We start from the raw sequence: 12,708 nt of genomic DNA on the forward strand, positions 1-12,708 counted from the left end.
TTTCTTTGAAGGTGGACATGATTGGAATGGAAGTGCTTGGAGAGCAAAAGATCTGGAGCTCACAAGGAGACGCACAACTGCAACCAAACCTGAACCTCGTGATCAAACACCGCATTTTCAGACGATTATTGCTCTTAAAGACCCTGCCTGGAGAATTCGGAGATTTGTTTAGAAATAAATTACACGTGCTTGGAAAGAATTCGCTGGATATAATTGACGATTGAGTGGGCCGCGGTTTCTGCGCATTCGGTGGACGCGCCCGCAACATTGGAAGCAGGTTTGATTTTTTTTCATCATTTTGAAACCTCGTTTTATGTCCTCGTCGGTTTGGGAGGGTTGTGAGCAAGTCTTTTATCTTCACTTATAGCACAGGTGTCAAACTCAAGGCCCAAGGGCCAGATCCGGCCCGCCATGTCATTTTATGTGGCCCGCGGAAGCGAATCAAGCATGTCAACTTGCATGGTTCTTGCTAAAAATCTGTGCCTAGATGTCAAATTTCATGTGTTAATAAATAACGTCAATATTTTGCAATACAGTCAAACCTTGGTTTTCGAACGTCTCTGTTCTCTACCAAATCGGTTTTCGACCAAAAATTTCGAGTTTTTTATGCCTCGGTTCACAACCGAAAATCGGTTCTCGACCAAACTGAGGGCATTTGAATGCACCACTTGACTCCTCTTGCCTGCCTTACACGAGGAAGTGATGCTTCCTTGTGTAGCGTTCCATTGTGAGCAGACATGTTCAATCAAGATTTTTTTTAAAAAAGAGCATGGTTTCGGTTTTTGAACAAATCAGTTTTCGAACAGCCTTCTGGAACGGATTATGGTCGAAAACCGAGGTATGACTGTAATTTTGTTTCCCCATTTACACTCACTTGAACAATTTTTGAACAAACTATTATAGTTGACTTGACTGTTTTCAAAACTAGCAATCGATCAATTTGGTGTGTACAACTAATAATACGAGACAATGAATCATTTATTTGGTTTCACTGTCATAACGGCCCTCCATGGGAATCCGTAACTCCAAAGTGGCCCGCGACAAAAGTGAGTTTGACACCTCTGACTTCTTGGGATTTGAATCATTGTTTCTTAACTGTAACGTCAAGAATGACAATTAATTTAAGGGTCGTACACAGAGCAGTGACTGGGTTTGTCTCTATATGTGTAACTGGCCTCTTACTCAGTCAGCTCGCCCACAAGCGAGTAATATTTTGGAATGTACTGTATTTAAAATGGCAAATCCCGTTGAACATTTTCTGTGCCTTTATAGAATCTCGATCACAATCATCGTTATTTTGTTTGGTCATGAAATCCTCTTGACCGCCACCTAGAGGACCGGGGTGTAACATAATCACGCTGATTATTCTTCCAATCAAACGGGACAGAGTGAGGATTCTATCGCCCGAGCGGAGGTCTGCGTTCTGTTGAGTTCCATTTGAATTATTCCTGTGCATGCTCTTCACATAATTCTCTCACTTCTTATCTGCTATTAAGCACCTTTATGGTATTGCATCGATTTCACAGTCAACAAATATTCCCACTTTATCTTCATCTCCCTGGATTTTGTTCTTCTATTCTTTTTATGTTTTGCTTTGCTTTTTTTTTTTTTTTTAATTCCCGGATAAAAATATTTCGGCTATTGAGACTCATTTTTCAAAGAGCTCAAGATGAGATCGACGGCTGCAACATAACACCCTTTTGACAAAATTGCCGCCTTCACAACATTCTCAGAAGCGTTTGTCTTCATACAAGAGCTGTTAGTTTCGATCAGAGATGAAGGTAAAAGTAGGGCATAAGTGCATGTTCAGTGCAAACTCTTTTTTTTCTTTTTTTTTTTTATCCTCGTCACCCTAAAATAATGCGCAGTGGAAGGCAAATCACTAATTGAATAATCTCCCGATTAAACTCGGGATCTTCATCTCAAAGTGTGATTAAATAAAGGTTACGCACGCCCGAGGAACTGCCGCAATTATCCCAAGTCCTTTTTTTTTAGAAGAATCACTTGTTCATATTAAACCTCTTATTTCCAATTGTAGGGAGCTTGACTGGGGTGCGGAGTTCAATCAGACAACGCAGATGTTCTCTCCGGGTCGCTCTGAGTGTGTGCGTGCGTGAGAGTCTTTTCCACGTTACGTAACGCCAACTCGTCATTACCGAGCACAAATGTTTTGGCGCAGTTGTGCGTGTCCTGCGAGCATCTCCAGGGAAGCTCCAGGAATCTACAGCGGATGTTTTTTGTGTGTGGGGGGGAGAGAGCTGGGTTCAGCCGCACTGTTATCAGCCATATTGCTCAACACTCTCGCCGTGTATTGTTCAGGAACCTTATATGACTTGCGGGTTAATCCTTTTGGTTGGCTCAATAGAAATGAATGGTGCCTGCTGCAGAATAATGTACAGTATGCGGGGGGTGGGGGAGCGGGCGTGGGGGGGTTGTAACTGTGAAGGTGCCAGGCCATCCGGCCGTAAGTGCACGCTTTTTCCGCGGTCTAAGAATGCACACTTGATGTGCGGTTGAATAATGCATTGCATTTCAAGTTGAACACTTGGCAACTTGGATGCCCCTTCACGTCACAGCCTCCACTGCAGTCTTATATCTCTGTTTGAATTTTTGATGAGCGGTGTTACACGCGTTTATTTGTCCAGGACTGAAATGAACAACAGGCACCAAATCCAGCAAGTCGCTGATCCCAGCTCCTCGCCCCCCCCTCCCAAATCCTACTTTAGTTCTACTCACTAAGAGGCAGGCAGTGCATAACGAGAGGAAAGACATTTTGTATTCTTTTTGTTTTGCTAACACTACATTGGCATGTTCCCTGATGTCTGCAATGTTTGTCTTTTTCTGTTTATAACTATCGATGAAGTAAAACATACCTGATTTTTAAAACTGCTATACAGTAGTAGGTAATACTTCGTAAATTCATCATAAAATACCATGCATTAGTGTGATTATTGCTTTGAAAAAATTCTGCGGAGGCTCCAAGAGAAAAATATTGCCCTCATCTATTACATTTCTGCCCAAAAAAAAAAAAAAAGACACAAAAAAAAATAAAAAAGAACAAAAAGAAAGCTTTATATGATGTTGGCATAGATTCGATTTTTTTTTTGCATGCAAATAACCTTTATAAAAAAAAAAAAATTAAAAAAAACTACAACAAAACAAAAAAAAACTGTGGCATATGCTTTGGCCTGTTGTGGTAGAAATAGGAAGTAAATAAAAAGTAAAGTGCAACATAAAAAAAAATTACTTGACAAATAAGGAACTAATAAATAGCTAAATGAATGAATAAATAAATAAATATATAAATAGTTTTTTTTTTTTTTCTACCTCGGTAGTGGAGAGAATATGGTCACTTGGTGCAGAAAAACATTAGCGTTATTATCATTGTTATTACTATAATTATTACGATTATTCTTCCAAAAGCCAAAGGGAAAAAAAAAAAAAAAACCCTCTTTCTACGCGTGGTAGTGCAGAGAGGAAGCCAACAGCCGTTAGCTTGCTGTCGCTATTGTCATCCTCGTGAAAGTCTGAACCGCGTCTCCATGCCAGATAAAAGTCGCGTTTGTGTCGTTATTGTCTCTATCCAGAACAGGGAGGAAAAAGTCAACAGTTTTTGCATGCGTAAAACAGTTCCATCCTTCATCGCGAGGAGAGAAATTGTGCTATCATCATCACCATGAACTGGCTGCGGGGGCAAGCGAGTTGCAGAATGTGAGCAAGGAAGCAAAAGCCGGATCGGAACACAAAATAGATGGTTTGTGTCCATTTGTAGGGAAAATGGCGAGTTTTTTTTTTTTTTTTGCAAGTGGTTCAGGGGGTCATGCATCCAGGGGCCCGAGAGGAGAGAAGGGGCCTTTGAAGCAGGCCGACTCGTAGTGCTTGTTCAGGTAACTCTTGAGCGCGAAGGTCTTGTTGCAGCGTTTGCACTTGAAGTGCTTGAAGGCCGAGTGCGTCTGCATGTGAGCGCGCAGGTTTGAGCGGTCCGCGAAGGCTTTCCCGCAGTGGGCGCAGCCGAAGGGCTTCTCGCCCGTGTGCGAGCGCATGTGGCCCTGCAAGAGCCACGGCCGGCTGAAGGCTTTGCCGCACACGTCGCACTTGTGTTTGAGGTCGTGCGTCAGCAGGTGCATGGCCATGGCGGGCATGGACACGTACACCTTGCCGCAGGTGGGACATTTTTTGGCCAGCTTGCTGTCCAGCGAGCGGTGCGTCTGTTTGTGTCGGCTCAGGTTGGACGAGGTGGCATAGGTCTTGCCGCATTCGTTGCACGTGTGCCTCTGGATGCTGCGAGGGCTCCCCATGGCTTTCCGCCTCGAGCGGCCATCCGTGATGTAAAAGGCGTCCACCGAGTAGCCGTCGCTGACCGCCGCGTCGCCGTTGATGTAGCCGTCGGTGAGCTCGGAGCCCGGGCTGTCTGGAGACTCCGAGTCCGGGGCTCCATAGTCACTGTGGATGCCGTCGTAGAGGGGGTCCGGCGAGGGCACCTTGATCCCGCCGTCGCTCTCGCCGTCGTACACCGACGGGCTGATGTAGTCGCTGATGTAGCCAGCTGTCAAGCGACAAGAAAACAATGCGCTTTAGACTTTGTACTTTGACTTGTCTCATGCCTGTGATGACAGTCGTCTGAGTCCACTTGATGACGATTTGGACTTTTTGATATGATGAAATCGTGACTTTATGGAAAAGCGAAGAGGAAAACAACGCGCAGACAAGAAATGTGTGTGTTTTTTTAGACCGTGCCACAACTCTTTGTTGGCGCTTTTCCAGTCGCACAATCCGTAGTAGCTGGTCAGCCAGGTTTCCATGCAGGCCAAGTTAATAATATGTCGTCACTTCTGAGATGATGAATTATTAACCCCCAAATTGTCTTGACAGTAATATGTTCTACGCGCCTCCACTACTCTAAATGTGGCATTCTGGTTAATATTCCGTTTGTGGAATACTAGTTCAGCATCAAAATCTACCCCTTTTTAGCCATCTCACGAGGCGGCCATTTTGCCAGGTGTGGTCGACAGAAAAAACATTATCGTAAAGAATTTTTGGGGGCTTGACTTCACCTTTAAAATCACAATGGTGGAAGCATGCCAGAGCTCGGAATTGCAAAAGCAGAAAATGTCTCCTTGCGGTTTGAGAGATTGAATCGGCACACGCAAAGTATGTTTGTAGAGTATGAACCGCAAGATCTCCCTTGCAGATGATGTAGTTGGCCACAGGAGTGACGTGTTGTCAGGATATTGCTTTTAAAATATTTTTGTTCAGTTCATTGATTTTTTCCCATGATTCAGAGGGACTTTCCAATGCTGTTCTTATTTGTGAATGGAATACTATGACATCCAGCACACATGTCCGCAGAGCGCCGAATCTATCTACCAGCGGCTCCGTCAAATACGCCACCTGCGCATGCACTTACACCTGGTTTTAGGTCGTCTAAAATGTAGTCTAGATTTGGTAACCAAATTGGTAGATGTGCCGGGGGTTGGTGGAGGGGGGGGGGGGCAGCAGGAGCGCCCAGTGAGGCGTAGCAAATTCACAAACACACTGAAGTAGACCATTGGCACGAAACTGGAGAGAATCCGTAACTCCAAAGTGGCCCGTGACAAAAGTGAGTTTGACACCTCTGACTTCTTGGGATTTGAATCATTGTTTTTTAACTGTAACGTCAACAACGACAATTAATTTACGGGAAGTACACGGAGCAGTGGCTGGGCTTGTCTCTATATGTGTAACTGGCTTCTTACTCAGTCAGCTCGCCCACAAGCGAGTAATATTAGCAAATTCACAAACACACTGAAGTAGACCATTGGCACGAAACTGGAGATGCCCCCATTTTTAAGCCAATTCTTTTGTCTTATATATCGGTATATACATTTTTGGGTGAGATGGGAGCGAAGCAGCTCCGTGAGCCACAACAGGTGCACCGCGACCCCAAACATGGTCGACTTGACTTGCGCTGGCATGAAGTTACGCCCGTTTTTACGGCAAGCACGTGGGCACCAGTCTACCAAAATAGGTTCACACGTGTTTTGTACCGCTACACGGGAATAAGTTGCTTTTGAAGGGTACCGAGGTAACAGGTCGGCTGTGTGCCCACGGTGAGTCTACCCGTAAGTACAGTCCAAATGACTGACATCTCGTGAATCACAATTTCTCTTGATGATTGGTCGCTTTATGATGATAAAGTACATGGAGACAAGATCATCACCAATTCAGTACTGATACATTTTGTGTCATTTTTGTTAGTTGGGGTTTTTCTAATGTAAAATGTCTGCCTTGGCTCTATTACAGGTGGGGAAATTTATGTTCTCCACTTCTGGAAACTAATTTGGCTAGCCGATGAGTAATTGGAGAATGCTGTACTGAGTAGTCTCAATTTTGTTACACCAGTCCGTTTTTTTGTTGTTGTTGGTTTTTTTTTCCCTCTTGACAGTCACACAGTGAATAGAATCGATCTTACTGAGGCAAACGCTGACATGCCAAATCCAGTTTGTGTTAGTTTTGTTTAGTATCGTTCAGGCTACTGGTTTAATGCAACATGCTTTTCTTCCATATTTTATTGAAGTTGGAAACTGACCTCCCAAAACTAAAATCAAAAGAGCTGAGATGCAACTGAGCAGTGGATAATGAGTTGTCAAACCTTGCACTGTCAACCTTAGCTAGTGACTCGATGGCTTTAAGCAGATCATGATTGACACCGAATTGAGTCCGATTGATAACAGGCAGTTCCAAATCTGGAGCCGTTGAACTCGGAATGATTCTCAATATTTTGATGGCTTGTCTGCTTCGTGGCAATATTGTTGTTGTAGAGGAGCGTGCGCAGATTCGTTTGCCCTAACTGCCTGTTGCTCATTGGGAGCCATTATTCAAATAACACGTCACGTTTATAGTGAGACATTCGTGTCTACTTGAATATACAGTATGAAACATGAAACCTACAGCATGGACTGATGACTGTGCACTTAACCTGCATGGTTGTCATAGGCACTCTCAACTTTCCAGACACAATTAGTACAAGAGCGTTGCATATTTTAAGTCCTCATGGATGTAATTCTTGAGGGTGAAAGTGGTGGTGTGAGTGTGTATATACTGTATGCGTGTGTGTGTGGGTGAGCGTGGGTGTGTGTGTGTGTGTGTGTGTGTGTGTGTGTGTGTGTGTGTGTGTGTGTGTGTGTGTGTCCTATACAAAGTTTGTAACAGATATTTACTTGAGAGATCTTGCAATGAATGTCAAATCATTAAGTAGAAAGTATATTTACATTCAAAGAGCGTTCTAATAGCTTTCTTTGATCCTTGAATGCCTTTATTCTCCTGCACAACACAACTGTTCAACAAAACCATCGAAACTGACTCGGGCATTTTTCTTCTATCCTTCTCATCGAAAAAAAATAAATAAAATCACAAAACTTCTCGCTTACAAAGCCCCCTGGTGGTAACTTGAGCAGGGTATTTTGCTCTGAGATCATCCGCCAAACACGTACAACTAATGTTATATTTGAATTGGGCTCTCAGTTTCTCAAATACGTGTTAATCAAGTAAAAGCATAAAAAGAAACTATAGTGTGTGTGTGTGTGTGACACACACACACACGCCACGCATCATCCATCTCCCTGACCACATAATTTATTGATTAACAGCAAATTAGGCCATCCACTTTGAACGTGTATGAATAAGTCACCTTCTGCGGGTTTTCATTTTTATTGTTTATTAAATCAGGTTAAAAGCTTTCATTTTAAAAGCCACATTGTATGTGTGTGTGTGTGTGTGTGTGTGTGTGTGTGTGTGTGTGTATACCAAATAGTCCATGGATCATCAACTATTGGACAACAATGCTAGCATAGTTGGGCAGCAGCAAAGTGGATTATTTTCTTCTATATGGTGTGGCAACTAAGCATACAGCCACCGTCAGCACTGTCGCAAGAAGTTCTGACGACTTTTACTACATCCTAAACTGAAAACCCTCCAGGAAATGGCGTATGAAAACAAAAGCCGACTGTATCCTTAGACATAATTTAACGCCTGAATATGCCTCCTCTGGGTCTTGAAACTTGTCTCTCCTAATGTCTTTTTAAAGCCATAAATTGTCATGCCATGTTTTCAGGGCACTGGCTTGACTTTCGACACATATAAAAGCAAAATGAAACATCTAATAGCCAAGGCAGCGGGAAGATTGCGACCACTTGTACAACTCAGTGAGATCCAGCATAGGAGCTGTTTCAAACTTTTTTTTATTTTATTTTATTTTTTTAACAAAGGTGGCAATGTTCACTTTTGAGTGACGTGGTCTTAGAGTTGTAAATAGAACAATGTTTCTCATCACAGTTGAGTAGCATTCCGCTGCCTAATAAGTAGAGCTGTTCCTAAATTTTTGATTTGCTCATGTGACTAATCTTGGTCACGAAAATATTAGACACGGCTCTGGTTCTACTTATATGTGACTGTGGGTTTAGATCCAACATGTCATTGGTTCTTTTAGCGATGATATGTGAGTATATGTCATGAAGTAATCTCGTGTGCTTGTTTTTGGAAGGCAGGAGGAAGCCTGAGTACCTGCGGAAAAAAAACAGGCCGGCGTGAGAGCCAGATTTGAACCCACCAACTTGGCAAAAAACGTGCTAATTTCGATCTCCATTGAGCAGCCAATGGTATATCCGGCAGAATATAATTTTCCAATTTACGATGAATTCAACTTCCCTGTAGCGACAAAATTCAATGCGAAATGTTGCAAAGGGCTACGATTTTGTTTTGATTTTAGTGTTTATACTCCGCATGAAATCGTCTTAGTTTTCTTTCGCTGTTACTCAGCTGAGGCGGAGAGCTCCTTCAGCCTCTTCTAGTTTCTATCAGCAGAGTGTCCCTCCTATCTGAGCGTTCCCATTGCGCACAAAGCAACACAAGTGGGATATCAATTATTCCCAACTCTGCTTCATCCGAGCAGAAAGTTGCTGCTAACGCGCGGCAGGCCGGGTCGAGCTAAATCCTGCATTGCAGTGAGCGGTACGGCCACGTCGAGCTTTTGAATGATGGAGGGGGGGGGGGGGGAAAAAAAAAAAAGGAAGCGGAGGACTGCGGGTCGCGTGTGAAGCCACACAGGGCTTGTTAGCCTCGACGTGATGAATACGCCACTGACAGATTTTTTTTTTCTTTTTTCTATCTTCTCCGACGCTCAAACACAAGTGAGGGTCAGGCGCGGGAAGCACACGCTGATGCAACAGCGTGTCAGTGGCGCCTCGGTGGAGGCAGGGAGAGGAAGCACGGAGACGTCTGTTCAAGGGTGTATTGAAGTTCACAGTGCACAACAATGAGTCACGCTGTTGCCGGAGGATGTACAGCAATGAGGCGGACTAAAGACTACGAGCACAATAAAATAACACTATCTGCATTTAACTGTGACTCAAACACAAATCGCAAATGAAACTTGTTGAGTCAATTGATCCTTCTGTGTGAGAATTTTACGGGGCTGATTTGTAGGAAGCAGAGTGCATTCATCGTAAATTACGAAAGACGAACAGTTGCTTGGAGGGAAGTTAAAGGTGTGTGTCTGACAGTGCGCAAAAAAATGATTGACACGCTGAAAGTCGCGCTTTTTGTTTTTTTTCATTGTTTTTTTTTTCCTCAGGTGTGGTGGTTTCTTGAATATCAAAGGCACGAAATGAGGCCAGGGAATTGGGTTTACTTTTTCAACATTATCATATCATATTTAAAATGTAATATTGCCGCGTCATAATGACTATTTTAACAAATATGGCAAAAAAAAAAAAAAAAAGTTTTAGTTTTTTTTTATTACAACCTCAGCCATGAATGCAAACATACAGTGTGAGCCATTTCAGTGATTTTTCTCATGGGGGAGGGGAATACATTTGTTCCTGAGTCAAGTTAACTGCATCATAAAACCTTCATTAACTGAACTTTTAACCGTATTAATGACACAACAAGCGTAAAATGAGTTCACAGTTTTCAATCCTGGTTCCAAGCAGGATACTTGTGTTTCTTGACAACAGAAACATATTTTACCCTTTTACTTGTTGCTATTATTGAAAACAGTTTTAATTCCACACGTTCAGGTTGCAGACATATGTACTTTGAAAGTACGTGAATATATTAGAAGATTAAAAATAGCCATCCGTCCATTTTCAGTGGCACCGAAGCCAATGCCAAATGACTGGCTGAAAAGGCGGACTGCACCCTGGAGTCACACAGGGCACACACAGAATGGGAACCAAACCCTCACTGTCTGCACCCAAGTCAGGGACAATGTATCACTGCATCATCAACTCGACTAAAATATTTCCAATTGTATTATTAGTGAGCTTTTATGGTGATCTGTATACTTATCGAGTGTTGCGTAACAGGTATCGTGGATACGGGGGGGGGGTGGTTGGCAGTTGGTTGATTTAAAGGGTATTTACCTAATCACCACACAAACAAAGTACCTGACACAGAAACACTTAAGGAAGTTGAAATTGCCCAAGGGCAAAAGTAGCAGGGGCTTTACCATTGTTAAAAAAAACCCCAACAAAAACTCGAAACACTCCACCTTATCTTTGAGACCAATCAACGCTGTATTCTATTCTTCATCACTTTTTCCATTCTTCTTCTTCTAACGACCCCCCCGAGCCAAATCGTCCTTTCAGAATAAGGGCATTTAATCCTTTGATGCTCACTAAAATGAGCTCCTGCTTGATATGCAGAGCTCTCATGTGACGCCATGCATGACAATGTTTTCGAAAACATATAAAGCCACACACAACATTGTTCCCCAAAATGTTGTTCAATTCCGAATCGTACACGCTCAGAGGTATTTGACTTTATAAGTGTCTATTGCATACCTCACGTTCATCGCTCTCGAGCTACACGCATCATAACTATCACAGATGGAAGCCTGTTGAGTATCTTTTTTTTTTTTTTTTTAAGAATTTGGACTCGAAATGACCCAAGAAGTCCGAAGTTGAAAGGTTTGTTGCTCTAAACGACCACCTGTCCCCCGTTCATCCCCTTTACCCTTACTTAGCCTGTGTCGGAGGAAGTGCGTTGGGGAAGTGGGCTGTTGACTCGGAGCTAAAAATCAATAAAACATGGGATGGATTGAGTTCATGCGACCTTCCTGCTAACATCTACTTTAGAATAGCTCAGCAGGGCGAGTGTGTGTGTGTGTGTGTGTGTGTGTGTGTGTGTGTGTGTGTGTGTGTGTGTGTGTGTGTGGGACAGTCGTTGTCAAACGAGTGCTTAAGAAATTTGAGAAGGTTAGATTCCCCAGTTTAGCCCGTGAGCAAGGCAGCTGAGTGCTCCAGTATGTTGTCTACTGTGATGGTTTCAATGCAGAAATGAAGTTTTGGGCAAAGCATGTAAAAATAGAAACAAAAACAGTCGAGTTGCTTGTAAAACAGCAATTGCATCCTCAGCACATTCCAGTTTGTGCTGTGGTTGCAGTGCACGTTCAGTGAAACAACGGCAGCCGCACACCTGTTCAAGATGAGCCCGACCTACCTTTGTCATGTAGCCGCAGGCTGAGCTCCGTCCTGGGCCGGTAGGCGCTCTCCAAATCATCCGTGGTGGAGAAATCGTCCAGTTTCACCTTTTTCACCAGGAAAGACCTCGGCATGGTGGTGCGACACACACACGCGCACACACACTCAGCCACACGAGTCCACACACACGCAACCGCAGCAGACCGGTGTGGCCAGCGTGCCCACCAGGAGCACGCTCGTGAAGCTGTCGAGCAGGTCTTTTAATTTTGAAAGATTTTTTTTTTTTTTAAAGTGTGCTAGAAATTCCACCACTGGCTCCTCCTCGGGAGAGCGGGAGCAAGTTCAGCACCGGACAGCTCCTCTCGCTCAGCTTCCTGTGCAGCAGGCAAGCGGAAGTCCACTCTACGCCAGCCTCACGTGCAGTGAAGAATAAATAGATCAGCGTTTGTCTTGAAAGAAGAGGAGAGGAGAAAGAGGGAGGGGAGAGTGGAATTTGGAAGCTTTGCCCAAGAAATCTCCAGTCCCGGTCTCCGTGGAAGTAGTCCTCAAGTCCGCCCGGCGACTCGTCGGCTCATTGCATCCCCCCCCCTCCCTGCAGCTCCTCTTCTCTTTCTGCTGCTTCCCTCTCCCTTCTCTCCTCTCCCGCTTTGTGAGGCGAGCTGTTCCGTGCCTCTGTCGTCTGACGATCAGCTGACTGCATTTATAAGCGAGGGGGGAGCGAGAGAGATGTACATAGAGAGAGAGAGAGAGAGAGAGAGAGAGAGAGAGAGAGTCCAAGGAGTGCTTAATTTAATCCATCCCTCCTCTCAAGGGAGTGTTGACTGGCCCGGATGATTTATTGAAGCTGTTAAACCCCCCCACCCGTCCCACCCACCCCTTTTTTTGGTCTTTTTTCCTGTTTCTTTCCATCATTTTCTTTCTTTCTTTATTTATTTCTGGAAGTAGTCGGCATACTTGGAAGTGATGGGAAAAAATACTACTTAGGTATCATCGCCATTGCATTCGCCACCTGAGAGCTACGTGCAATCAGGATTTCCTGCGCCTTTGTCAAGGTCAATTACAAAAACACGTTCAAGTTCATCTTTCCAAGCTTTTACAGAAGCCATCCATTTTCCATAAGGCTTAGAGCGAGCAGCCTATCAGAGCCGATATTGGTCAATTACCCCGCAAGGTTATTAAAGCTAATGCACACTAACCAAATAACTCAAACTCAAAATAAGAGGAAAACAAAAATTCCATTAACGTAATG

At 43.8% G+C, this 12,708-nt stretch overlaps 1 protein-coding gene across 1 annotated transcript; it reads right to left on the reverse strand.

Moving 5' to 3' along the window:
* Window positions 1-3,274: 3,274 nt before the first annotated feature.
* Window positions 3,275-12,162, reverse strand: LOC109515455 (transcriptional repressor scratch 1). Its single transcript, XM_019869248.1, has 2 exons — window positions 11,479-12,162; window positions 3,275-4,546 (listed from the first exon to the last, which is right to left on the reverse strand). The coding sequence occupies exons 1-2, from the start codon at window positions 11,591-11,593 to the stop codon at window positions 3,819-3,821; spliced, it is 843 nt and encodes a 280-aa protein (XP_019724807.1). The 5' UTR covers window positions 11,594-12,162; the 3' UTR covers window positions 3,275-3,818.
* Between the last annotated feature and the right edge of the window lie 546 nt (window positions 12,163-12,708).

Source organism: Hippocampus comes, unplaced genomic scaffold (genome assembly GCF_001891065.2).
Source record: "Hippocampus comes isolate QL1 unplaced genomic scaffold, H_comes_QL1_v1.1 scaffold372, whole genome shotgun sequence".
Classification (NCBI taxonomy): Eukaryota; Metazoa; Chordata; class Actinopteri; order Syngnathiformes; family Syngnathidae; genus Hippocampus; species Hippocampus comes.